Source organism: Cebidichthys violaceus, unplaced genomic scaffold (assembly GCF_023349555.1).
Source record: "Cebidichthys violaceus isolate CVI_PGR_0920_01 unplaced genomic scaffold, fCebVio1.0.p SCAF_5, whole genome shotgun sequence".
NCBI classification, from domain to species: Eukaryota; Metazoa; Chordata; class Actinopteri; order Perciformes; family Stichaeidae; genus Cebidichthys; species Cebidichthys violaceus.
The window spans coordinates 10,891,197-10,919,068 of NW_027176705.1; the positions used below are offsets into that span (position 1 = coordinate 10,891,197).

The 27,872-nt window shown below is 40.2% G+C and overlaps 3 protein-coding genes across 14 annotated transcripts in view; all 3 read left to right on the plus strand.

The window, feature by feature from the left end:
* Window positions 1–3,433, plus strand: part of dennd5a (DENN/MADD domain containing 5A) — a 31,254-nt gene extending 27,821 nt beyond the window's left edge. For all 3 annotated transcript variants that reach the window (XM_068730139.1, XM_068730140.1, XM_068730141.1), the window contains 3 exons: window positions 455–578; window positions 751–919; window positions 1,925–3,433. In XM_068730139.1, the coding sequence (XP_068586240.1) occupies window positions 455–578; window positions 751–919; window positions 1,925–2,108 (477 nt within the window). In that variant the 3' untranslated portion in view covers window positions 2,109–3,433. The remainder of the gene's footprint in view (window positions 1–454; window positions 579–750; window positions 920–1,924) is intronic.
* Window positions 3,434–4,201: 768 nt separating this feature from the next.
* sinhcafl (SIN3-HDAC complex associated factor, like) lies at window positions 4,202–9,019 on the plus strand. Of its 3 annotated transcripts, none has more exons than XM_068730466.1 (6): window positions 4,202–4,249; window positions 5,319–5,479; window positions 5,600–5,699; window positions 5,783–5,897; window positions 6,652–6,805; window positions 6,922–9,019. In XM_068730466.1, the coding sequence occupies exons 2-6, from the start codon at window positions 5,352–5,354 to the stop codon at window positions 7,103–7,105; spliced, it is 681 nt and encodes a 226-aa protein (XP_068586567.1). In that variant the 5' UTR covers window positions 4,202–4,249; window positions 5,319–5,351; the 3' UTR covers window positions 7,106–9,019. The 3 variants fall into 3 exon arrangements, with proteins under 3 accessions (XP_068586567.1, XP_068586570.1, XP_068586569.1); XM_068730469.1 differs by having other exon boundaries at window positions 6,655–6,805; XM_068730468.1 differs by lacking the exon at window positions 4,202–4,249 and adding an exon at window positions 4,283–4,329.
* An 814-nt stretch (window positions 9,020–9,833) lies between these two features.
* Window positions 9,834–27,767, plus strand: scube2 (signal peptide, CUB domain, EGF-like 2). Of its 8 annotated transcripts, none has more exons than XM_068730896.1 (23): window positions 9,834–10,095; window positions 10,573–10,692; window positions 10,973–11,098; window positions 11,333–11,467; window positions 12,396–12,521; window positions 12,628–12,744; window positions 13,536–13,625; window positions 14,451–14,567; window positions 14,674–14,796; window positions 15,280–15,396; window positions 15,555–15,677; window positions 15,983–16,099; window positions 17,243–17,332; window positions 17,470–17,592; window positions 18,340–18,507; window positions 18,861–19,067; window positions 22,990–23,160; window positions 24,317–24,484; window positions 24,978–25,139; window positions 25,277–25,474; window positions 25,681–25,833; window positions 25,956–26,035; window positions 26,655–27,767. In XM_068730896.1, the coding sequence occupies exons 1-23, from the start codon at window positions 10,008–10,010 to the stop codon at window positions 26,799–26,801; spliced, it is 3,066 nt and encodes a 1,021-aa protein (XP_068586997.1). In that variant the 5' UTR covers window positions 9,834–10,007; the 3' UTR covers window positions 26,802–27,767. The 8 variants fall into 8 exon arrangements, with proteins under 8 accessions (XP_068586997.1, XP_068587001.1, XP_068586998.1 ...); XM_068730900.1 differs by having other exon boundaries at window positions 18,864–19,067; XM_068730897.1 differs by having other exon boundaries at window positions 10,576–10,692.
* The last annotated feature ends 105 nt before the right edge of the window (window positions 27,768–27,872 follow it).

Genomic DNA, 27,872 nt, shown 5'->3' on the forward strand with positions numbered 1-27,872 from the left:
CATCAGGATCATCATAAAAAACATTACAGACAACATTTAATTGGTTTATATATTAATATAAATCTGGTCTAGATCTTTTTTTCTGTCATAAAGGCGCTAATATAAAGTACCAACACTGGTAATTATGACCTATTAAGGCACACTGGGCGGTTATTATAATTCCTATTGTAACTTATCTGTAGATTATAGGTTTTACAAGTCATTCCTTGCGTAGTTATTATACAAAGGATTTTTACAGGGAAATTCCCTTCACACTTTACTCCACCTTTTTACAGTACTGAGAGAACAATGGAGGGAGGCTGTTATTAATCCATTAGTTCATTAAAGTTGTTATTTCATTGCACATAACTGGATCTGAGAAGCTATTAAGAACTGTATCTAAAAGATGCTCTTTTTACAACCATATAATCAGTTTTAACTGCATGCATTTTCTTGTTGTTTTTGCTCTCCACAGAGAGGCAGTCTGACCCTCCTCCTTTGTGGGGAGTACGGCCTCGTCTGGGCTCTGGAGCAGGTTTTCCTGCATGGTTTCAAATCACCCCGACTCTTTAAAAATGTCTTCATCTGGGACTTCTTGGGTAAAAACTTAATATCATTACTCCCTTATATTACTTAAGGCCTTAAAGTGATATTCCACCCAAAATCTAAAAGTAAACACTTAAGTATTCTTTCAACCAGACCTTCATATTACTGTGTAATCAACTGTTAACTGATTTGTCCTTTTGATTTATTTATTTTTTGCTTTAACAGAAAAGTCACAAGTATACTTTGAAAGTGCAGAGCAGCGGGAGGTGACTCCAGATGAAAACTGGCAAACCAGAGTTCGCCACTTCTGTCGCTTCACGCGCGCCATCAACAACACGTCCAGAAACATCGGCAAGGACGGGAAGTTCCAGATGCTCGTCTGTCTGGGTGCAAGGTAGGCCGGCAGCACTCATTAACCTCCCAATGACACACATTTAGATTAAATGAACATTTGTGAATAGAAGTTCAGAGTGAATGCGATGAAACTTGTGTAGTATTTAGGTTGCGGAGTCACAATCCCCTCCTCAGCAAACTTAAGGCTGGCTGACTTTTAGGTAGCAGGTTGGAAAGCTGAGTATAAACAGGTCGGCTAAGCTACGTACGTAGTCTATGTATCTACGTCATAACTCCTTAACGCACAACTATAAATCTAATTCAAGCCCCAAGGATACAAGTCAATCCTTCCGTCTGAAATGTTGTGGATGCTCTGCTTGGTATCTGACCCTTCATGCTGACCTACAAAGAGTCAAGTGAAGATGATCTCTCCTTTGAGGATTCTTGAAGTATCAGATATTTTATTGGTTTATTTTAGCTCTTCCTTCCTGCTGAAGAGTGGATGTTTCTGTGCATTGAGTGCATAGCAATGCAGTGTTTTTATCCTTTTTGTAGAAAATTAATTGCCAGCAATTTTCATAATAGATGAATTGTTGAAGTCATTTCTCAAGAAAAAAACCCCACAAACGTTGCAGCTTTTCTCTGTTTCATATAATATTTTTTTAATGTTGGTCAGACAAAAAAAAACACGGTTCAGTATTAAGGAATAATGCTGTAATTGGCAGCCGCAAAATGAGCTGCGACGGCAAATGCGCAGCATCAGTGTGAATTTGTGTTCATTGTAAGTGCTTATTTTAGCCACTGACAGGCTCAGATTGTTATCATTAGTGTCTGACAAACTCGCCACAGGGCTAGACTCTTTCCATAATGTCAAACAACAAGCATTGCAGCTTGTGAGCGGTTGCTACATACTACGCTCTCGCTCGGTACTGGACCAATTTCAGAAATTGTCGTCCCTATTAGTCAGTAAAGCACAAAAACATACAGAAATAGGGCCCAGGTTGAAGAATACTGAAGTTACCCTTTTAGCTGTTGTGTTGACTCCACGTGTGGCTTCTTCTCTCAGGGACCATTTGCTGCATCACTGGATCGCTCTGCTCGCAGACTGTCCAATCACCACTCAGATGTACGAAGACGTCGCACTGATGAAGGACCGCTCTTTGGTAAACTCTCTAATTAGGGTGCTACAGACTCTGCAGGAGTTCAACATCACCCTGGAGGCTTCGCTTGTCAAAGGTGTTGGTATCTAAAAGCAAACCAACTTCCCACCAGTTGTACCTGAGCAGGACGGTTTTCAGTGGGGACCACTAAAAAGAATAACTTAACCTTTTATATGCAGGAAAAGACTTGAACAAAGGACATTTTCTGGCTTATATTAAAGCTACTGTTACATTTGCCATATATTAAGTGCGATGAGCCTTTCAAAATATGTTGTTATTTTTATCCTCGATGATGTTGCCATTAGATGTTAAAAATATGTTTTCTATTATGAACCATCATTTTCACATTATTGACCATGACCTACTTGTGCTATAATGTTTTACTGAAAGCTAAATATTTTCATTGTTCTCGTGAACTGCTGACAATGGCTATATTTAAGGGAAAGCGAGGATCAAAACTGTTACGATATTTTCAGAGAAAAACAGTATTATTTTGTTAAATCAGTCAAGTTGCTTGCTCTGTTGTCAACTCAGATTCCATTGTCATTACGCAGAGCTTAAAGCAAATGATGTAGAAGTATGCTTTATAAGTATGTGTATGACAGGGGGTTTATGGTTTGGAGAATCATTCATACATCGACATAAAACGGCTGTTACATTTGGGCCTTTTCCCTGAGAATACCCTCAGCAGAGAGCCTGACCCTTTTTGCACGTTAATAAGACTGTGTGGCTTAACCCTGTATTCAGTGATGACCGTATATTCATTTGGATGAAGGAAAATACCCCACGTCTTTGGCTTGTGTTCCAGACACAAGTCCTCCGAGAGATGCTTGATTCATCTTTCTGTGCAAAGTAGGATCACAATGAAAGCCTTCATGTAAATACCTCCAACTCCAATACCGTTCCTCTACCATGACCCTGGCCCTTACACTACATCCCTCTTCTCTGATTAAAAACAGTGTGATGATCTGTGTTGACTCGTCGTGATAAAGGATGATCTCCTGCTTCCCATGTGAGGAACAAATAGGACAGCTCTTTCCTGCTCCTGATTCTGTCATCATGGTTTCTTGCTATGCAATATCCTCAACAAAAAATTCAACCCCGTACAAACATATGGTATGTCTTGAGGTCTCACCAGGCCCTACTCTGTTACGAACTTTGAACTTTATTGTGCAGAACAAGAGATTTAATATGTAAAGGAATTCTTTTCTGTGCCAACAACGTCTGGAATGACTGTGTTGTACTCGTCTGTGTACGACCCACACATGAGCATCTTGGGAGATATATATTTTTGTTTTCCAATACTGTTGTACATTTATTAACATAGCTGTGTAATGTAGTGTTTACTAAGTGAGCAGCAGTGTACAGTGTAAAAATATATAAAGAATAAAGCATATGTAATGCGTTAAAGTGAATTTAATTGTATTAGTCTACCAGTTATTCATTAATTGATGTATATTATCTGCTTTATTTGTCTACTCAGCTGTGAAAATGGGGTTCACAAATTCACTGGTTCTTAAATTTGAATATTTATGGTTTTATTCATCTTCAATTAGGGAATCAAAAGACTGTTGGTCAGACAAAACAAGCAATTTGAATACGTAAAGTTGGACTTTTGGAAATTGATTAATCAATAATGAAAATATGTGTTAGTTGAAGTCCTCAATGTAATCTAAACTTCCAAAACATTTTGCTTAATTTCTAAAACAACTAAATATCCCATAATATACAAAAACTGCAACTGACTTTCCCATCCAATCGTAGTCCCTTTAGTGTCAAATAAATCAGCAGAAATGTAACGCAGCAGTGATTTTACTGTATTAGCGCTGTTATATTCTCTGGTGAATGTGCTTTCTCAGCTGAGAAAATGTAAACAAACTCTTTCGCGCCTTGTCAAATAGCCGTTTTTCTTTAACGCATTAGCCCCGGTGGTTTATGGGAGTTTGAGTTTGAAAGAAGAACGTTAACAAATGTGACAACAGAAATCTCCCGCTCGTTCACTACGCCTCCCATCATTCAGGTCTGGTGATGAGTACGTGAGGACAGCAGCGATTGGTTGAATCCAGTTTCAAACTCAACGGCTGCACTCCTTATATGGTCATTGTAAACTCAAGCCCTTTCATTCCAGCTTTTTATGCTAATGATATTCTAATAGACAGCTGTATGCAGTAGTAGTAAGAGCATGCGCAGTAGGTGAAAAGAATACGGCGAAGATTCAAAGTTTTTGTTCAGTAAGTGCACTTTTATTTCTCTTGTACAGACATTACATTTGTGGAGTTTGACTGATGTGTTATGCGTGAAGAGACCGACGGTAATGTTGTGCAATCGTAAGCTGACTTGGTCGTGTCCAGTAGTTGTAAGCTCAACGTACAAAGACTAACCGACAATGGGATAACGTGGAAGTGAACGAGAGCGTGGCGTGGTAATGGTAGCAACGTCGGCTAGCTAGCATGCTAACAGCTAACAACAATGAGCCGTATTTGGCGCTCTAGCGGGCAAAAGTTTGAATTTAAAGGGAATAATGGGTTCATCGCAACTTTTTGTGTTTTGTAAAAAATATTGACAAAATACTTCAATGCCGCCAAGCTGATAGCTGTGTGTTATTTAGTCACATGTGTTAAGTACAATGGTAGCTTTTTGTTTCTTCACTTCACAACGCGCTGCTGCCCGCTTTTTGTTTCGAGTTTCTGCTGCAAACAAATCCTCAGCTGAACAATGTCTTACATCAACTATATCATCTAACCTGTATTGTTTTTGTGCGAACAAACTCGTTAAGTGTCCAACGCGTTGACTGGTGGTCAGAAAAGTAACATAAACGCCAGTTAACGATAGTAACACGCTATGTTGTGGTGGGTGTAACGTTTCTGAGATTCCTAACGTTCAGCATGCGGAGTGTGTGGAAGTTTGGGAGCCTGCATCAGTAAAATGTAACATTACTGGTCCTTATGTTCTGATTATTAAACACAACCAACAATATCAGGTTATAACGTTAGTGCAATCTCCGTGTTTTTGTTGTTTTGGTGTTTCCCGCGACTTGGCTTAAAACTCCTTTTAATATGCGAGGGTGTTGTTGCTTTAGCCGAAGTTAGTTATGGTTTTTAGTGTTTGTGCATTGTATATGTAATGTTCTGCTGGCTAAAATGTGACTTGCATATGTATAAATGATGTGTTAAGACTGGCTTGGTTATATCTGTACGTATGGGACCGCCCCCTTTTCAGTAGTGGAAAGCTCAACTGTCTGCAGACATCCACGGTGCCTATTACCGGGACAATTTCCGATCTTTTGTTTTGCGCTTTCAGATTTTTGCCATAACACAGACCAACAAACGGACTATGTTTGGCTTTCACAAGTCAAAGATCTACCGGAGTAACGACGGCTGTTGCATCTGCAAGACCAAGTCCTCCAGTTCACGCTTCACAGACAGCAGTCGATATGAAGAGACATTCGAGCTGTGTTTTGGGTAAAAAGCTCTCATTCATTCATATTGTGTGTTTTTGCTTGTGTGTCAATGATAGGATATTGACTTGATGCATCAGGGTGGGAAACTTAATCAATTGCACTTTATTCATTTTTTTTTAAGGCTGTCAGAAGATCGCGTTGGAGACATTTGCAATGCCTGTGTGTTGCTTGTGAAGAGGTGGAAGAAGCTACCTAATGGCTCCAAGAAGAACTGGAACCACGTAAGTGATGTCTTCTGACAGTATGAGTTAATCATGTTTGTGGTGTTATGGCATTAAATTGACCTGATGTTTGTCTGGCTCAGGTGGTGGATGCCCGGGCTGGACCAGGCTTCAAGATGACAAAGCCCAAGAAGATCAAGAACAGTGATGGAAAGAGGAAAAGCAAGCTAAAGAAGCTTCATAAATTAAAGAGACAAAGTAAGTTGTTTAAATATATTGGATCTTAATTTGCATGTGTTAAGAGATTTGTCTTGTACTGTTTTATAAATAGATTTACAAGTCAGACGTGGAATATTAGTTTTTTTGTGAAAAGTGCCTAATATCAAGGTCCCACTAATGCATTGAATATCACTCTGTCAGTCCTGGTTTGGTGTTGTCTTCCCTCTCGGGTTAATTAAGTGACTGTTTTAGCGGCACCTTGTGGCTGTTTGGGTTAGTGCACACACTGTGTATCTATCTCTACGGTCTGAAACTATTTTTTTTTTTTAATTTCATTTGCAACATTTTTTATTGATTTTTAAATGTGAAGGAAAATAACAGATTCCAACCCTTCTAAAATTAATATTTGATGATCTACATTTGGGATTTGAGCTGTTAATCAGACAAAACAAGCAGTTTGAATATGTCCGTGTGGGCTTTAGGAAATTGTTTTGGATATTTTGATTTTTTTGTCTGTCTAGAGAAAATTCATTTATGAGTATAATTGGTATTGTTGCTCTAATTCTAGACTATTTGTTGGCTTACTTTCATTCTACTTTCGGGTTTATTAAAAGCTAAACGTTTCCCAAAATATTAAGCATGTTATTAAACTCCACATCTCCTCATTGTCACTTCTGTGATCTAATAAATCAGTTGAAAAGTAATTGTTAAAACTTTAGTCAAGTATAGTCCGGAATTTATCAAACCAGTTTGATGGCAGCATTTTAAGTATTTTTTTGTTTTGTTTTCCAAGCAGACTCCGATGCCCACAGCACCACATCCAGTGTGTCTCCAGCTCAGTCCCCCAGTTACAGCAACCAGTCCGATGATGGCTCAGACATTGAGTCCAAGCAGAGACGCCCGACTCCTTCCATCTTCTCTTTCCTGGACCGTTCGTACTGGAAAAGGTAAGCTGCTTCTCTCATTGAGAGGACAAACTTATGAAGCCGATTGGTGTCTTAATATGATGACTAACTCAAAGGGTCTTTCGTCTGTTTGTTTGGTTTTTTTCTCCCCCTTCTAGGCAAAAGGTGTGCTGTGGGATTGTCTACAAGGGGCGGTTTGGAGAGGTGATTATTGATCCTCGGCTCTTCAAGCCTTGCTGCAGTTCCAAAAAACAGAAGACACTGGTGTCCACGCAGGTGGCCACACACCTTCCAGACACACTTCCTCCACAACTCCCAGAAGACGTGAAAGAAACCTGGTGATTGCTTTTGTTGAATCCCCCTGTAGGGTTTATCCACGGCATCCACCTGGATTTGTCTCCAGTGGTAGACCTCCCATTTCCACCCAATTAGATCCAATAGTTAGTTATGTTTCTTTTCTATGTAATGTTCCTTTTTATATGGGTGTCTTTTATCTTTTGTATAGTTGATTTCCATTTTTTTTTTTATAGAAAGGAAAGAAAAAAAAAACGTATTATGGGCATTAGTGTTATTTATAGGTTGAGTGAGCAAATTTTGTCGATGCTCCGTTTCTGATTTGGTATTGTTTTTGGTTATTTTGTATCAAGTGATCAATGTTTTGTAAATATTTTGTCACATTTTCATACATATCAAGACTGTTTTATATTTTTTTTCATAATTTTTCTAATTGTAAGTGCATATGAGAGACACCAGCTATTCTAATACCAGCATTTTTGTTTATGTTGGAGTGACTCTCCAACATGTTGCAATGTTTTGTCTTATCTGTTTGTTCCACATGTGTGACTGCGTGAGTCTGTAGGATTTTTAGTACACAAATGGCTATTGGTTACCCCAGGGATATTTGGAACAATTGTTCTCTATGAATTTAATGTGCTTTTAGTGTTTGTATAGATGACAACAACACACTCTTTCTGACACTTTTCACAGCTTAAGCATGCTACAAGTTTGAAACGCTCTGTTTTAGATTTTCTCATCAGTTGGTGCACATTAACTCAGATAGATGTGGTTACACCATGCATGCAGTACATTCCTCCGCCCTTTGAATGACAAAAGTCATTTATTTATTTTTTTTGTACAGCCTCCAATGAAATGACGACGCATGTTGTAAAGCAAGTGTTTTTAAATTTAATTTTGTAAATGCAGTTAGTGTTTTTGCTCGTGGTACATCAAGATCTTTTTTTAAATGACAGGAATAGCAAGCTAATACTTCTGTAAGAAAATGTGTTTGTGTGTCTGAAAGGTGCTGAGAACGCTAAGCCAGTTAATGGGTTTTATCACATTTTCACATCTCATTTTCTCACACATTTCTGTAAAGGTGTGCAAAACTGTAGCCTATGCTCTGCGGAAATATGTGTAAACTGCAGGGAACGGTGAAGCTTATGGTCAGAAATGTGAGCCTTTTTTTTACACTTACTCTACATTTTTACATGTGGTTTTTTTTAGTGCCATTTCTGTAATTCATCTTCAGAAGCAATTGTCAAAGTTCAAACTATGCAGACATTTTGAATGTGAGAAGTGCTCTGGCGCTGTCCATCACTCACTATTACAGTGTAAAGTGATGGATCCCTATTCAACCAAATTGGCTTATAAAAAGCATCCATTATTCCAGCAATCATTTTCCTAATCAAAATTCATCATTGTCTCAAAGTGTTTCTTTTGTATGTTGGGTTAAAATAATGCTCAGATTGCAGACTTTTAGCCATCGTGCATACTGTCTCTCAAATGAATACTGTAATGACATGGTTGCTTTATTTTAATTTTTTGCATTATTGTAACCAATCTCAACCTTCATCAATTGACAGGCAATGATCTGTAAAGTTGCTTAATATATAAACGTTTCTGCGGCAGGGTAGTTAAATGCTGAACATGTTTTATGATTCTTATTAAAAGGAGAAATGCTGCTTCCTTTTAAGCTGGGAAATAAGCTTGTTTTTGTCCTTAGGGAGTTGCCATATTGTTTTTGCGAGGTACATTTTGGGATGTGAGATGTGCCTTAATGAATTACCTGACCTTGTCATGATTCTCATGTAATTTATATTTATTTATTGCAAAACCGTTTTTTAAACTGACATTTTGATAACTGGTGTTGAGCCTTTCAGAAAGTCTTTTTTTAATTTTGTGCACTTCCTTTGAACATGCAATGTCGATGTTTTTTTTTTTTGTTTTGTTTTTTAAATATTTCTTTGTATATTGTACGACAAAGTAGATCTGTATTGTAATAATAAAAAATGAAAAGAAAAGTGTGCTTGTGATATTTATGTGCTCCGGTAGGTGGTGCACAAGAGCTACATAGAATACTTAATAATGCACTTTGAACAGTGTGGAGGGTTTCACTGCATGATAGGTGTTTCACCAAATTATCGGTGGCGCTCGTTTTATTATACATGTTCACGTTATTCACGTTAGCGCTTGTTTTGGGGAGGGTTTTTTTTTTTGTATCTTTCAGGATTTTGTTAAAGTTGAAAGGAAGGATTTAGCTTATTTGAAATGTTGGCAAAACACAACTTCAGTAAGTGGTAAGCGTCGTTTTCTTTATATTATTTATATATTTATATTTAGTTCATCCTCCACCACCACGTGCGTGTGGCTAACATACGTGTTCGAAGAAAGAACCAAAAGTATGTTGCCTAGCAACCATGTAGTTTGGCTGACGGTGCTCTTTCCAGGACTAAGTTAACTAGGAGGTAGCTAAAATGACAATAACTATTCTAGTTATTTAATTATGCCTTTTTATCGATGGAATCTGACGTGGTCCACTTTGAAACACGCCAAAGGCCATGTTTACAAAAACCAGAGACTTTGAAGAGGACTCAAACGCGTCAAATGTACCAATTCATCCCGGAAAAAGCTTTCAAAATAAAAGCCTGTTTAGCGCAGAGACGTCGTAACGTTTTACACAAAGTCTCGACAATTCCGGTCTTCCACTGGCTAGCTCACTGACTTGACGCAGTTTTTTTTTCCACCCTCACATGTACGCGCTCGCACGCTCTCATTCGCGCTCTCTCAAACACACACACACACACACACACACACACACACACTCACTTACTCACTCCTTTCTCTTTTCAAAAGCCCCTTGTGAAACAGATTGACAGGCTAGAATGAAAATGAGGCGGACGCTCGCTCACGACTTCAGTGCGTACGCGTCCTTTTGAGAAGACCTCTAAACTTGGATCATATCACCATGGGAGCTATTTGGGCTGCAAGGGACTTTTGTTTGTTTTTGCTCTTGTTAAATAGTCGCCAAAGCGCAGGGCTTCCAAATATTCGAGGTGGGACTGTAGTGCATATGTGCGTGTGTTGTGTTTCCGTGGAGAGTGCTACTTTACGCACGCTTTAAGGAGTGCGCTCTTGTTGTTTCATCCGTGGTGATTTTTTTTCCATTTCGTTTAGTTTGTAAATGTGTAGCCATAAACCAATTACTGTGGGAATGTATGTGCTCCCAGTACACATACGTTTGTTAAATACGTTTTGTATTGTATGTAACTTTCAGTATTTTTCAGGTGAGTTCTCACTAGATTTTTCAAATTGCCTGTTGTAGGATACTGTTATTATTAGAGACTTTTATGTTTTAGTGTTAAATATCCTTCTTTAGTGTTAAATCTCTTCTTTCTATCTTTAATATTCCCACTAAATATGACAATCTTAAAAGTGCATGTGTGGTAAATGCCATTCTTTTTGACTTGTTAGACTATTTGAATATGTTTTGGTATGGTATACATGACCTATACGATCCATATGGATTTCAGCAGATCCATGTGCAGAGGGAAGTGATGGCTGTCACATTGATGCTATTTGTCAGACTACCCAAGGCTCATACAAGTGCACGTGTAAAGCAGGTTTTAAAGGAGATGGAAAACACTGCGAAGGTAATGAGCTTTTTTTTTGAACAGTTTGATTCACAATCATATATTGTTTTGAAAAAATCATCTGAGTGTCAAAGTGGAATCACAGAGTTTGGATGCATTTTTGAATCCATTGTGGTATTATCTCTGAATTGTGATATCTGTACTTATTTAGTCTTCCAATATTTCTTTAAGATAGACACTGCATCCCCTATTGCACTAAAGTGTTCAAAGACCAAAATGTTTTGAATTTAACTTTTTGATCAGTAGATGAACATTGATTTATGTGGTGTTCACTTCTCAGACATTGATGAATGTGACTTGGAGTACAATGGTGGCTGTGTACATGAGTGCAACAATATTCCAGGCAATTATCGCTGCACTTGTTATGACGGATTCAATTTGGCACACGACGGACATAACTGTCTAGGTAAGATCCGCTTTAAACCACTAAATAAATAACGTGTTCTCTTCATGCAGTGATTTAAAAGATTTGTAAATATTTATATCTGAAATGTGATTTGAAAAAAACTGCTTTATTGTCATCTTCAATGTTTGTGAGTATTTGACAAAACCTAAGAAAACTGATTTGTGATAATAGCAAATACTTTTCCAGAGTTTTGTAAACAGTGTTAACTAATGCAATCAATCCGCTGTCCTGTAGATGTGGATGAATGCAAGTTCAACAATGGTGGGTGCCAACACACTTGTGTTAACACCATGGGCAGCTATGAGTGCCGCTGCAAAGAGGGCTTCTTCCTCAGCGACAACCAGCACACATGCATCCACCGCTCTGTTGGTGAGTGTACAACATGCACACTTGTTCTGTAAACAGCAGCCATTCCTGCATCTGTCAGCCTGACAACACAGATTTACTGTACTTACAATTCAGAAAGATTTAGGTTATTTAGTCACACTCCCACCAATTTAAATGCTGTTTAAAAGTGTAACAGTGCCCAGTTCATTGATGAAAGACGTTTTGAATTGGCATTATGTGTGTGTGTGTGTGTGTGTGTGTGTGTGTGTGTACGTGTGTATATTTTAGTAGATGCTTGTATGTGCTAGTTGTATTACGCCGTGAAAAAACAGACAGAATTATGAAGCAAATTCTCCAATATTCACATACAAATCTAAGATCAACGGCACAATGAGGGGTGACAGGTTCAAGCTGGCTCCCGTCACTGAGCTTTTATCTGCAGCAGCAACATGCTGTGGGAAAAAGGATCTCTGTGTCCCAGAGAACAAAATAAGTTAATAACTGCAACACTCGGGTCTATGTGGTCTGTGTCACAGATTAGTCTGCGATGCCTTTGTTTTGTCTTCTTGACTGAAGTCAACTTAAATGCAAGCACTTTCCACTCCATCGGCTCTTGACATCCCCTTTAAACCCTGTGGACTTATCCACTCAGCTGTGACCCATCAATATAAATGGTGATTCTGCTCGAAGCTTTATTGAATTTGTTGTAAATAATAGAAGAGTTTGCAAAGCTTTGTTTTCAGGGAATTAACTTTTATAAACTTTTCTGCTGCTTATGGTCTTTTCAGATTTGTTAAAAAAAAATACCGCATTGATGTGGATGTTTTTGGATTGTGTAAGGCGTGAGAACAATCAGTGTCTTTGAAGATGCCAGACTAATCTCTCAGTATGTGTGCTTTTGTGTGTAGCGGGTCAGTCACTGTAGGAGAGTTTCATTCATTGTGTACCTCTCTCCCTCTTTCTATCCCAGAGGGCCTCAACTGTATGAATAAGGAGCACGGCTGCGCCCACATCTGCAAAGAGACACCCAAAGGGGGCGTGGCCTGTGAGTGTCGTCCAGGGTTCGAGCTGGCCAGGAACCAGAGGGGCTGCATCTGTACGTGCTCGACGGCATGAAGCGAACTTCACACTACACGCCTACAGTTGGCCTCAAATGTTGCACTGCTAATATGTCATATGGTTGCATGTCGTTGACCCTGCAGTGACTTGTAACCATGGCAACGGAGGCTGCCAGCACACCTGCGAGGACACGGAGAACGGCCCCATATGCAGGTGTCACGTCAGGTACAACCTGCAACCGGACAAGAGGTCGTGTGTAGGTAAGCACACTTTGTTGTTGCCCAACATTGGGAATGCAAAACCATGTAAGACAAAGTGCTGCACTAATACACATCTTTAACATTTCCTGTAATCTTCTGTTGTCTTTAATATTTTGTCATTTGTTTTTAAAAGTCCCCCTTACAAAGGATATTTTTATCCTTTGATGGGTGCAGTCATGAATTGTATTTTAATCCAACTGACCTGCCAGTAGCTCAATCACTCCATAGTCATGCTTTGCAGCCAAACATTCAAGCACCATTATTGCAAATTCTAAACGTAGTCAAAGATGATACATTTTTGGGGTTCTTGTTCTTGTGTCTGATAACAATTTTTTCCTAATTTTAATTTCTGTTAAGAATATAACAAAACTAGACTTCAGCCCAAACCCAAGGTGTAGTTTTCAATGAAAACACAGTAACTGGAAACATCTCTCTCTGTCAGTCAGCCTGTTAGGCAATGTGCATTTTTCTACACAATGGTTATGAGGGATAAGAATCAGCCGGCAGATAATGGATAATATCTCTCCCTCCAGCAGCAGTGTGTGTGAGGTCCAGGCGTATCACTGCAATGTCACAAGATTCCCTTGACTGATCTGGTGTGTTATCTGACGCACACCAGTGCAGGCTGAATATATCAAGTGTAAACATGCATCTGGTTACTGAAAGGTGACCAACACCCCGGAGTTAAAGCCAATATAAAAGTTACGGTGCTTGTGTTTCATTTGGGAAATGTAGTGTATTCATGTACCGATTCTCAATCTATTAATGATTGTTTTTTCTGTGTGTCACAGAACGAGATGAAGCCACCACCGAGTCCACAGACCACAACGCCACTTCCTTTACTGAGGTGGACAAACGGGTCAAACGAAGGCTGTTAATGGGTAATAATTTCTCTCCTGCCTTTAGAGGCGTACAGCTTGAAATCTGGGTTTTTGCTGAAGCCGTGTTGAGCTGCCAGAAACCACTCAGGGGTGTTAAACAGGGGAGAGGACTTAGGTCTAGTAAAGCTATGCATTCCTCAGTCTTTTGAGCAAACTGTGAAATGACTACACACTCGCTTTCTCTCCCCCCGTTTCCCCCCTGAAAAATATGCATTTGTGACAGTGTGGTACATTTCACGTTTTCCTTCCATTTGGGAAGGGCAGCGTGTGAATCTTTTCTTGTATAGTTAGTATTTATCAGTTGTGTGATTTTGGGTGACTTGTAAAACATTATAACTTTGGCACTTTACCAAGTACATGGTTAGCATGTGAGGTCTGGGAGTCTTGCCCTGCGTTATAAATAATACATGTTGTAAGGGTTCTCCTAGATGTTAACATCTACCTGACCAGTGTATGGATGTGTTCTACATCCAAACATACAACTGTGCGCCATACAAACCATGCATTAGAGCCTCATTTATCTGTTTCCATCAGCGTTTAAAAATGTTTGAACCAATATATGTATATATATAAATTCAATATCTGTCATGGCTTTAAGTGTTCAAAGCAAGTGTTTAAACAATAATTCAAAATCTAATATACAAAGAAACTGTATATTTGTAATATTACATGGACTCTGCAGTGCAGGTGTTTTCAAAGCACTTTGTTCAGAAAATCAAGGTTATGTTTTTCTAAGGATCTAGTATCTGACATTGAGGAATAATGCAGCATTGTTCACAAGTAGGAATGTCATTAATATAGATTCACACTGTGTTGTAATTTCAGAAACCTGTGCATTGAACAATGGGGGGTGCGACTGCACCTGTAAAGACACATCCACAGGCGTGCGCTGCAGCTGCCCAGTCGGCTTCACACTGCAGCCGGATGGAAAAACTTGCAAAGGTCAGACTGCCAATCCGCAAAAAAAGTCTCCACAGAGGGGAGCGCCCTTTTGATTTAACTTAGTGGATTTGTATAGCATGTCAGGATATCACCTGTTCCCCTACAGATATTGACGAGTGTGAGCTTCACAACGGGGGCTGCGAACACTTCTGCAGGAACACCATCGGCAGCTTTGAGTGCAACTGCAGAAAAGGCTTCAAGCTGCTGACAGATGAGCGTTCTTGTCAAGGTATAAATGGCTCTTGAATTGTTTTATTCAAACTCTGGACAGTTGACAAAGACTGGGACAAAGTGAGACATTGTACATACTTTTTTTTACCTTATCCTTTCTAAAAGACGTAACTTTTCTGAGCTATCCTATCCTATTAGACATACATTGTGTGTGATATTGTGGTTTACCTGTCAGTCAGCTTCCTTTCTTGTGAGTTTTGTAAATTGAGGCTACGCTTTTGTTAACCTTTGGATCAGGGTCCATGCTTTTAATAATGTTGACCTGATTAACTACAATTAAATCAATGAAACACTGCCCTCTTTTTAACCTGTAATAACTATCAAAAGCCAGCGCTGTTTTTCCTGATGTAGCATACGCGTCACCTTTCACTGAGTGTGAAAATTCACGGTCAAATGCAAATGTGTGTCTGTGGGTGGGAAATCCCTCCTGATTGCAACTGACTGCCCTGCTATTATGTCACCTGCCTGATTTTGATTACAGATATAGATGAATGTTTTTTTGAGCGGACATGTGATCACACATGTGTGAACTCCCCTGGTGGTTTTCAATGTCTGTGCAACAAAGGCTACACCATGTATGGGCTGGCCCACTGCGGAGGTGAGGCTGAATTGGGTGGAGGGAGCTATACACATAACTACTTGAGCGTAACACACAAGTGCTAAATGTGTTAGGCGAAAACAGCTTTTAATTAAAAGTGCTCATTGATGTGTTGGGACCTTGTAATTATAATTATAATTTTCCTTTTTTCCTCTCAGATATAAACGAATGCAGCGTGAACAATGGTGGTTGTGAGCAGGGTTGTGAGAACACCATGGGTGGATTTGAATGCTTCTGCCATCCTGGCTATAAGCTACACTGGAACAAAAAGGACTGCATTGGTAAGCCAGTGCCTCTTCCTATAAAAGAGACACATCTGTTGAGTGCTGTTGACTTTTTGGAAATTGTGTGACCTGACACATTTTGGACTAATACTTGGGGGACAAAAACAGGAGATACTTTGAATTCTGCTCTCTTTTTCTCTTTAATTCTCTGTCACTTGGTTTTCTTGTGCTTGAGTAAAACATCCACAATGCTACGATGCTGTTGCTGCTGTCAGGATGTTGGACCTTTTGAGCCTCTTCCTCCTTGTTACAATCAAAAGTGTTCTTTTTTACCTTGGAGTTTTGTTGTGATTTCCATCTAGAGGCTGAGGGTTTCCCACCTGCTAAAGCCCCCTCTAAACCTACCTTGAACTGTAGTAAGCAGGAGGGAGGGGACCGCTGCTTCCTGACCTGCCAGTCCCAAGTTCACATCAGCAGTGGTGAGTTGATTGAGCCAGATCTCCCAATAATATGATTTGACTGTTTACCACTAACTGTATTTCCATAGCACAAGTACTGCAAAGGAAATTGTTTGGCCTTCGAAGGTCACAGATGACAGAGGTTCATGGTCACTTGTCACTAATTGTCAAATTACTTACCACTTGAGGATCCATCATCTTTTTGAGTGTTTTCTTCTCATGAACCAAAGCTGATCTGCAAACTGTACATACACTAGCTCTTTTATAACGCACGAGTCACCATCAGTTTTGTTACACTTTTGTTCCTGCAATGAAGTCAGTTTCGCCCTTGCCATGTTTCCATGTTTTAAGCGCAGAAAAATACCCAAATCTAGATTAAGACTAACTTTGATTGAGCATCAATTTAGCCCTCGATGGCTAACCATTGCCAACCACTTCTTATAGCTTTATATATTTATAGTTTTAGATTGAAAGCCTTCCAGAGGTTTTTGAACGGTATACCACAAAGCATCTTTTAAGTTGTTTCTGTGCTTTTGCAACCTTAAAGGTGACACAGAGTTCATAACACTGATTCACTTTTTCTCTGTTACCAACCAAAGGTGAAGAGGTGGCTGCTGGAAGGATGTCACTCTGAAGCGGCTGCAGAAAGTGTTGACTAATTCTGTCAGTTTTTGACTTAGTCACTAGTACAAATTTTCAACTTGATGAATGTTGGTCTTAATGTAAATTGGTTTGGTTGGTTTGAAACATTGCAAAAGGTGAATGGACTTCAATAAAGCTCTGACAAAACAAAGCAAACAATGAGGCTGAAATAAGAAAAGTGACATCTGCGACATATTTGATCCAGTCAGTTGACATGACACAGTCAGGTGCATCATGAGGTTTTCTGGCATGATAAGACCCAAACAGCATGGCACAGCACAGGTCATGTATCGTCTGATGCAGCTATGTTTTTAAAATATGAAGCTGCATGGCTAAAGCATGCTAATGGAGACGCAATTAAAAGCTAAGTCAAGCTGTTCTCCATCTAGTTGTCAACAACAGTCTGCAGAGCGGCTCTTCATGTTCCTACACGCTGCTTGTTTACTCTCTCTGACTTGGCTTTTGTGGCCTTAACTTTTGTCTGTGTTGGTGTGTGTGTCACGGCCTCTTGTGTGTCTGCAGGGACGGAGGATTCCTATACGGTGACCTGTGGAATGCCTCTGCCCTGCTTGGCTGAAGCACAAAGGAACAACAGTGGCTTGCATTGCTTAGGCAAGTACAAAACATCACAGATTTACATCTTACTTTCCGCTCTGATACACAAAAACGGAACTCATGAACAACTTGCTTGTTTGCAGTTGATGTGCAAGTAGATCAAAGTAACAACATTCTGTTCCTCTGTCCTGCAGGTCCAGAAATGGCCAGTGTTCCACGCATCAAGACCACAGCCACTTTCAAGTCTGGCACTGCAAAATGCAACTTGAAAAGAAGTCAGGAGAAGCTCAAGGAGAGCTTAAACTCACCACACTCAGGTACAGAGGTTGCCACACAACAAACATAACAATGCCTCCAAACACAAGACTTAGATCACAGATAGACCAGGATTACAATTACAGCTCCTTCATGTTACTGTTTAAAACACATTTAGGGTTTACCAAGAGCTGCCAGCATCTAAAGCCACAGTCTTTAGAAGATAAAGCAGACCTGAAGGCTGCTTCAAAGTAAACCAAAAACCAAAGGCAAATGTGAAAGAAATTTGTGGGGAAAGTGATGTGGTTTTGAGTGTCTTGAATGTCTCCGCGCAGCACTTTGTCTGGCTGTGACAGGGGAGGATGTAATTAGCCATAGCATGCCTTTCAGTTGGGTCTGACCTAGCCATCAATCAAATGGGTTTCCGATTGTAGGATCATTTTGCTTCTCCAAAGGGTTTTGGCATGGTCTTTTACAACCCGCATAGTCACTGAAAGGGCACATAATTGTTTTAACTGACGTTTAATAATTGTCACTGTGACATCGCATCACTTTTTTAAGCTTTCCGGTCTACATTACAAAAATAATGATCTAATTAACTGTATATGTATATATATATATATATATATATATACTGTGATTGTCTGTGTATGGTGTGACGTTTGCTATCAACAGTGAAATTAGTTGTTTCTTTTCTGTAAGACTATCTATAATTTTCTTTAACAATTGTGCGATTGTGTGTGTTGCTTATGTGTGTCTGCTGTCTGCCGTGTGCTCGTTGGGGGGGTGGTTGTCTCCCATGTCCACAGATAGCAGGTTCCTCTTCACTGAAAATGTCCAGTTCAGTTACGTGAGCCTGCGCTGCTCCTCGTCCGGCCAGCGAATGCGTAGCCGCCATGGAAGGAAAGCTGGCGAGGAGGACGGCTCCTCAATAACAGCTGAGTTTGAGCTGGATGTGAACCTAGAGGAGGTAACAGGTTGGTCTCTCTGCGCTTCCCCTCTGCCTGCCTGCAACCTTTGCTTCTTGTTCTCCATCTTTCATTCGCTGTTGTCTGTTTGTCACTAAACACACCAAACTGTTAAAGTATCTCCTGTTTTGACTTGGCTATGGTGGTGGGCTCGAGGTTGGGACTCAATTTGTTTTTGTTTTATGTCCTTGAATTCTCCATAAGTGTTGGCCTGGTTTGAATTTACCCTTGACTTGATGGTGTATTTGTGTAAATGTCGAGGCAAGCATGCGAGCATCCATGCATGAATGTACAATTTCCGATAGGTGTGGGGTATGACATTTAACTGTGGAAACAGTGGTGGAATCAAATGCCTCTCTCAGCAGAGAGCTGTGACCTGAACTGTGTGCGCCGACGCTCAGAGAAGAGGCTCAGGAAGACCATCAGGACCCTGAGGAAGTCCATCAACCGGGAACAGTTCCACCTGCACTTTGCCGGGTCTGACTACGAGCTCGCCAAGAGTCTGGGCAAACAGGCAGAGCTGCCAGGACACTGTGTGGCTGGACAGGTGCTGGTGGGCAGGAAGTGTGGTGAGTTTTCTTTGTATTTACTCGTTATTCAGGACATGCACCATTCAGCCAGGCATCTCGTCTACAGGATACATTGATGCTTTTAATCTCTCAAGAGTGCAGATGCAACTGCTTGTGTTACACCAAACACAAGGCAACAATGTCTCTGACTAGGCCCTATACACACAGTAGACTCATAGACTCATGTCTTAAAGCAATTGAAACGGTACATGCCAGTGAGATATATTTAGACAAGCTGGTTTAATGATTGGATTTGGAGCAGGTGTTGGCCAGATGAGTTCCATATTTGGTTTGCAGACATGCTGTAATGAGCTGGTTAGAGGGCAGAGCGAGCTGGCATGGAGGAACAGAGAAGCTGTTGTTGGCACTCCAAGCTATGAGATCTTCCAGCATCTCCCTGGGATAACGGTGTAACATGAGGGCCGATGGCAAGTCTCTCGGTAGCTGTTGCCTCTCGGTTGGAGTTTTATATACAACCTGTGATGGAGAAAATGTTCATTAAAAAAGACCGCACACTGTCCGTGTTTGAGAGCTGAAGGCTGGTATGTGTTTTCTCTGGCTGTTGGGACCGTGTGCCCCTAGTTTTGGGCCTCACAGTAAGTTTGCTGCCTGCTGCACGCCGCCTTTATATCAGAGAGAGGAAACCGGTGCTTTTCTTCTGTTGAGATGTCTAAATATTTATTGAAATGGTATGCGTTTGGTTCAATATATGCACACCAATGTTGATGATGTTTGAATCTGATGTAGACCCAAATCATTCGTAAACCTCACGCAACTCTTATCGTGTGTTTAAGGTTTTTGTTTTCCCCCTTTGAACCGCTGAAGAACGGGGCTGACGAAAGTGTGTAACTGGAGACCAGAATGTGTCAGAAACTACTACTATCCCGTTGTTTCTTGAGATAATGATTGTTGAAAGAAAATCAGCAGCTTTACCCGCCTGTAACACCATATTTTTGGGTTCTCTACATTAACATCAAAGTAACTCAACCGTTGAGCTGTGCTGACATGATTTAAACTGCTCCTGTTCATTATTTCTATCTTTCAGTTACACAGGTCTTAAGTGTCTTGATTCCTTAACTCCCCCGCTATGCTTTCAGGTCAACATTAAGCAGTCTATTGGCCATGGCAGGGGTGTAGACATGTAATTTGGGAGAGGAGGAAAGGGGGTCTGAAAGGCATTCTTCTTAACCTCCAGCTCTTTAAAGGAGCTATATTTTTTCCCCTCCTCCCCCACCTCCCGCTCTGGCTTAGTTCGGAGTGCAGTTTAGTCCTTTTCAGTTTGCCCACTCCATTGAAAACCCCATTTGAGGCTTGTTCTCTCTGCCTCAGAGAGATGACAACACAGCCTTCTGTGCATTTGGAGAAAGTATGCTCTCACCTCTGTTCACTCTTTAAAGCATTTCTCCTCTGATTCTGTGGTTCGTTTTGGTGACTGCATCGGTTTATATTCCAGGACCTTGTTTCTGTTGGAATAAGACACATTCATGATTTAGTTTATTAAAAGATTTTGTTGTCCGGATGCTTACTTGTACTGTTGATAATTGTTAGCATGTGCCTGCATCAGAATGAATACTTATATAAAAAGTAAAACAAGTGCGAACAGAGATAAATAAAGATCCAGAGGTGCCATTAATGGTGCACGTCCACGTCTATTTGACTGTTGTAGTCAACTTGTTTGCGTGTTTGTTTTAACACTGAAGATGTTTAGGAAGTGCTGTTGATTCAAGCTGGCAGTTTGAGTGCTGTGTCCCCCCTGCCTCCCAGCTGGGGCCACTTTGCATGACCCCCAGCCACTAAACTGCTAAAGAGAATTGACTTCAGCCACACCATGGGAATCAATTAGCATCAGTTGTTTGGGCCTCCGCTTGATGGGCGCGAGCAGCGATTGGGCCAAGCAGAATGGGGGGTTTCAGAAACCTGACCCCCTTTATTGGGTTCAGCTCCTTACCACTGTGATACCGTAGTGTTTTCCTATGTCATCAAGTAGGCAAAGACTGGGGACTTGAATAGAGGTGAAAGGTCTTTTAAACCTCTTTGGGGCCATCAATTCGAGGACTCTATAGAAGCGTTCTTTGCATTTGAAAGGCTTCAAGGTTTTCTCTCTCTTTCACTCTCACTCTCTCTCCTCTCTCACTGCTTCCCTCTGTCAAATAAAAGCTGTTTGAGGACAATGCAATGATGGCTCCTCATGGTCTTTCAGAACAAACAATAGGCTTCAAAAAATGAACTGCTCTTGAGAGAATTACATTTTCTTTCTTTAGAGAAAAATCGAACAATTTGCTGAGCCACGTATAATGGATCTACGTTAAGGCTTTTGTGTGTCGGGCTTTTAGAGATAGTGGTTGCTCTGCTTACAGGCCGCTTAGAGGCTACAACTGAAGCACATTTTGTGCTAAAGGCCTGGGATTTAATTGAGTTATTCTTATGTGAGATCAACTTCAGTCAGACGCAGTAATTCCCAAAATTAATTACAGGCATCATTCTGAATGGGAGGAACCAGAGTAAAACTGTGCTTTGGTCCCTTTAATCAAGACTTGACACTTTTGTGAGATCTGAGGGGAAAACTCTTTGATTTGCTTCTGTGTTTGCTTTTAAAAGAGGTGAGTGTGCTTATGGTAGCATTAGAAGTTCCTCCCTGAATGCACAGCCATGTTGTATCAAGTATTAGGACGCGTCAGATGTGGGAAATAAAGACAGCTGTGGAGAGGGTTGGAGCTCTCTTGTCTCAGTGATTTTGTATGGCTGTAAGCATTTTACCAGCTTAATGCTGGGTTTTTGCAGACTTATGTGTCCCTATGTGTTTGTGTGCTTCCACTGTGTGTTAGTGTCTTGAACCTAAGGCTAATATGGAAGATCTACGTGATGGTTCGCACAATCAATATTTTCTCAATTTTGATATACGTAAGCTACAAAGAACACAATAATGATTGTATCTTGTCATACGATTGTAGTCCTGGTTAGTAGTCCCAAAACTTCAAAGGAGTTTGTGCGTGAGAATGAGCAGATCATTTGTCATAAACACTCAGAAGACACCTTGGTAAAAAGCAAAAATGGTGTGATAAATCTTGACACAGAAGTGATTTTGTAAGAGGTACCCTACTGAGTGCACCGACACTTTTATTTTAGCCAGTTGCTGCATTTAAAGCTCTGGTAAACCGGCGTACACTATGCTAAACTGTGTCAAGGTCAGTGATGCTTCATCAGTGATGTTCATTGCCGTGCTAGTAAAACTCTCAAATCTGTCAACAGTTAAATTGATCACCCGCAGCCTTTGATGTGTTAAGGATGCTCTTCATTGTGTTTATATATTTCAAGTATGTGCACGGCCCTGTTTGATTGCACTTGGCAGCTGAAGTGTGAAGTCTGGGTTACTTTACTTTATTGGTCTTGTCATGCAATTGAACTGCTGTATTTATAGTGTAAATCTACAATGTGGTTAGGACTGTTTGATTATGTGTAGCCACAGGGTATACTGCTATATTTGTTGATTCCTGTCTGTACTTTACATTGTCTATCTCCCTTCCTGACACTGATCTGGCTGCTAAAATTGGTGTAAATTACAGTTCAGACACATCGGTCTGTTTTGGGTGTCTTTACTCAGGTGTTTTGTGTTCAGTTGGTGAGGGAAATGTTTGATTTCACCAGCTTGAATACTTATATGTGTCTTTCTACCTTGTTCATACCACAGCATTGTTTTTGCGAGAATAATTGATATGTTTAGCACTAAGACAAAATCAGCTCTCAGCGATGTGACTAACAACCCATGCCTGGCAGCTCCTTGGAGAAACATTGCAGTCCTATAGTTACAATTTTCTCTGTTTACAGTCAGGGATGCACATGTGTGTGTGAGTTATGAGACAAGTAAATCATTGAATTAATACTCTTCAATCTATCTTGGTGTCATTCCCCACCTGTCTGCTAGTGAGCTGCAGTGTTGGGACTTACTACGACGGGGATCAGGGAAGATGTGTGTTGTGTCCATCTGGAACGTATCAGGATGAGGAGGCACAGATGTCTTGTGAAGTCTGTCCTGGACCTGAAGGAAGAGACGTCTCCAAGGTGGTCGGCGCTCGAAACATGTCAGAGTGTGGTGGTAAGACAATTTCATTTATCTCAAAATCACACCCACCTTCACTCTAAGTACTTATGATGGCTCTCTGTAAGCCATCAAGGGTCTTCACAGTTTTTCACTACCCGACTGTGAACATCCGTAATCAAATTAAGAGCATAACAAATATAAACACATTCAAATAATAGTTTGACATTTTGGGAGCTTCAGAGGTGCTGATAGGTGGATTTTATTACCTTTGGACAGACCCATGCTAGCTGTTTACCCCTGTTTCCAGTCTTTGTGCTAAGCTAAGCTAACTGGCTGCTGGCAGTAGCTTCATATTTACCGTACAAACATGAGAGCAGCATCGATCTTCTCATCTAAGAAAGGACAAGAGAGCACAGATGCACATTTCCCAAAATGTCTAACTATTTCTTTATAGATCATAGAAAGTTTTTCTTTCCTGGCAAGATATTTAAGAGAAAGAATGACAATAATTTAAATTGTGCAGCACTTGAAAAATAACCGATGTAGAATGAAACGAAAATATCATCAAATTCATAAGCCTAAGGTAAATATAATGTTAAATCTGGAACAAATAAACAAAAAGCAGATAAAGACACAGAAGGACAGAAAATGTTGATAACTATTTAGTGAATATGAGCCACACAGGAAGCAGTGGATCATCGATAAAGATCTCTCCCTGGCAGATGTTCTGCTTTGTGTAAAGCCAAAGCAACTCGAGCTTAGATGTTGAAGATGTATTTGAATTCAAAAGGTGAACTCGGCTTCTTTCAGTCTGAAATAAAAGCTTAGGGAGCCACCATGTTTTGGTCTCCTCCTGTGCTGTTATCAAAGTCACTTTTGTGGCTGAATCCCAGATCCCATCTCCTCTGTCAGACTAAACAACAAGAAGCAATCAGCAAACTCCCACTGGCTCCCAGTTTGTATTAGTCGCCCAGGAGTTACACTCTGTTGAGTTATGCACTGCAGATAAAACATGGCAGAGAGATTTGCTTTAGCTTGCTATATCTTATCTTAATAGAAGGGGAGAATATTTTCTCTTAGATTAAACATGAAAAATAGCAAAGATAAGATGTGAAAATTAAACAAATCCAAGCTCTAAAAGTTTTGTAAGAGAGTTACAATTTGCTGTGTCTTACAGGTCACATTCTTGACCAAATGCTTGTGTGTTCAGGTCAGTGTTCCCCAGGTCAGTACTCTCATGACGGCTTCCTCCCCTGCTTGCCCTGTCCACTGGGAGCGTACCAGCCAGAAGTGGGACGCACCACCTGCTTCCCTTGTGGAGGGAACCTGGTCACCAAGCACAGTGGTGCTGTTACCTTTCAGGAGTGTGAGACTAAAGGTGTGAACGTCATCTCTGTTATTGTGGTTTTAGGGTAAAATACAAAAAAACTTGAGTTTAGTTTGGTGTTCTCATATCTCTTTGCTTAACGTGAATGGAGGGATTAGATGGTTGTTTTGGAGCAGAGGAAGTTTATGAAAACCTGTCAAACTTATTCGATAAATTGAAACATCTGTGGTTGTTAGATTAAAAAACAAAAACAGACTTATGTTTTCACTTGACATCACAACAGTATCGTGGTTGCTGAGACTATGGAGCTCTTTTGGGTGTTGACATGCACTCTGCCGCCCTCTGCAGCTGTTGTATTGTCTGTACATTTAGGCACTCAAGTCATTTTAAAATGATGCACCTCCTAGATGTAAACCTTTCTAGGAAAACGTTTCCATTTTAGCTTGATGACAGTATATTGTTACATATCATCTAATTAGTTTTGAATGGTTGGAGCGTTATATATCAACTAACAGCTCTCTATCTCTGTCATTGGCTCCTGCAGTCCAGTGCTCTCCAGGACATTACTATAACACCACCACACACCGCTGCATCCGCTGCCCCATAGGCACGTATCAAGGAGAGTTTGGGCAGAACTACTGCGTCTCCTGCCCTGGAAATACCACCACCGACTTTGATGGCTCCACTAACTTCATGCAATGCAAAAGTATGTATGTTGGTATGCAGTAGTTCCTCTGAAACATGTACACATAGACAATGAAATTCGGAATTCAGTTCCAGATAATTCACCTTGCTGCACCAAGAACAAAAAAACCTGTCTGACACATCTGTGTCACTTCACAGACCGACAGTGTGGTGGAGAACTTGGAGATTTTACTGGCTTCATCGAGTCCCCCAACTACCCGGGAAACTACCCAGCCAATGTCGAATGCACCTGGACCATCAACCCACCGCCCAAACGCAGGATCCTCATTGTTGTCCCAGAAATCTTTCTGCCTATTGAGGACGAGTGCGGAGACTACTTAGTAATGAGAAAGAGCTGTACGTTTTAACTGTGTGTGTGTTTGTGTGAGTCTAATAATTAACAAAAACTATACCACCAAGAGGTTAACTATTATCTTAAGGTTAAGTGTTAGAGGTTAATATCTTTGGTGGGTGTCAATGTTACCAAGGAGAACCAACATAATATGTTATTATGTTATTACTTATTACTTTCAATAATGTAACCTCATATCCTTATTTCACAGCTCTCTCCAACTCTGTGACAACCTATGAGACTTGTCAGACATACGAACGTCCCATCGCTTTCACCTCCCGCTCCAAGCGGCTCTGGATACAGTTCAGGTCCAACGAGGGAAACAGTGGGAAAGGCTTTCAGGTCCCATATGTGACATATGATGGTAAGAAGAAATGTGATGTTTTGTGCTATAACTATGATGCTGCTACCCCAGAGTGACACGCACATGTGGTTTGTTTGTTTGTTATCATCAATGAGCTCTTTTATGTACTTCATTTGTTTCAGAGGACTACCAAGAATTGATCGAAGACATAGTCAGAGATGGAAGATTATACGCTTCAGAGAATCACCAGGAAATTCTAAAGGTATGTGGGTACAAACGAGGAGCACCTATGGTCTTTGTGTCGGGTATTCTAACTTAACTAACTTCAATTTTGCCATGTGGTTTTGTTTTATAATGTTTCATTTATAATTTGGTACAATAGAAAATATGAATGGCAATCAAACCATTAAATCTTTAATAGCGCAAATCAATTATTTTAATATTTAATCTATAGCTTTCAGTCATCTCACTAACCAAGGAAAACATAATTCGTAACAAAGTGCTACATCCTGACATCAATATCCACCAAAGAGAAGGAAAAAATGAATAGATAGAAGGTTTCTGCAGCAGACTTGTATTTTTACATGTTTTAATGCTTTTATTGGAGAGCAGACAATAGAGAACCGAGGCCGGCCATGACCCAGTGACATTACAATGATATGGTTCCCACCAGGGCACCCCATCTGAGTCATTGACATTATTGATTATTAAGATTAGCTCTATCCTCCACTTGATTTGTGTTTGTGTTTATTCATTATTCAGTTCTGAGGTCCAGTGAGCATGTAGTGCCCTCTTTTGGAGACTTATGGAAATACAGGCTGCTGCTCACACTGTATCATATGCTTTTTTGCTTTCAATAATGCAATACATTTCCTCATCAGGACAAGAAACTCATGAGGGCGTTGTTTGATGTTCTGGCTCACCCACAGAACTTCTTCAACTACACAGCACAAGAGTCAAGAGAAATGTTTCCCAAATCATTCATCCGCTTCCTGCGCTCCAAAGTCCTGAGATTCCTTCGCCCATAGAATGGGCCGTTACTGGATATTTCATGAAATCCCTAGATTAGATGCTGGCCACAGTATCTGTTTTATCCACAGACGCCTTTAAGAATATTCTGTAGTTATCTGTTTTCACATGGAGTGACACTAGAGTGAACTTCACACTTGATAAAACTGATCCTGAAGAGAAAGTGGACAAGTGGAGATTTAAGAGGGAGACATGATCTGTGATAAAGTGTTACAGAGTGTAAACCTACATGGCCATCCTCAGATGGTGATCTGGATTACTTTGTTTAGAAATTTGGAAACGTCTTTTAAATAAGAAACAGAAGAATTGTAATGACTTTAGATTTTAAAGTCACCATCTCAGGATCCAATGATGTACATGCCAACATGGTGAGACATTTGCTGATAGAATAATTTTAAAAAACAAAGACTGTAGCTCAACAGATATACTATACTGAATGTCAGTGATGCTGTATATATATAGTGTGTATCTAGTTTTAACATAGGCTACTTTCACAGGTAGAGCTTAATTGAAAGAAATACTGCTAAATGTCAGAAACAAATATAGCACAAATGTTTTCTCGGGAACATTAGCACTACTTAAGAAGTAGTGGCACCACAAAAGCAATTATTCTGATGAATGTTTTGTATATGATGTAAAAAGTTTTAGGTGAAACGCTGATGTATTGAAGTAACTACGTACATTTTTGACAGTCAAGCATTGCTGCAATTGCTGGTGGCTCATGTATATGATGCCCGAAGGTGTGTGGATGAGTGCTGCTGCCCTGAAAAAATGACACCAGTATGCATCAATGTATTTTTATACCGTTTACTAGCAACCAAAGAGAACTGTTCAGAGTACATGAAAAGAAATGAAAAGTCCTGTAAAATAGAATTGAGCTATTCACCTGTCTTAGATGACACATGTATGTATATTTTTTATGGTTTTGTACATCTAATATGCTGTAAATAAAGATAGGAAACCTATTTTGTGTTTGTATTGCCTTTCCCCATTTATCATTTTTTATGGCACCAAACAGAACGTTTTAATTGTTTATTGCATTTCATTCACATACACACCATGGCTGTATG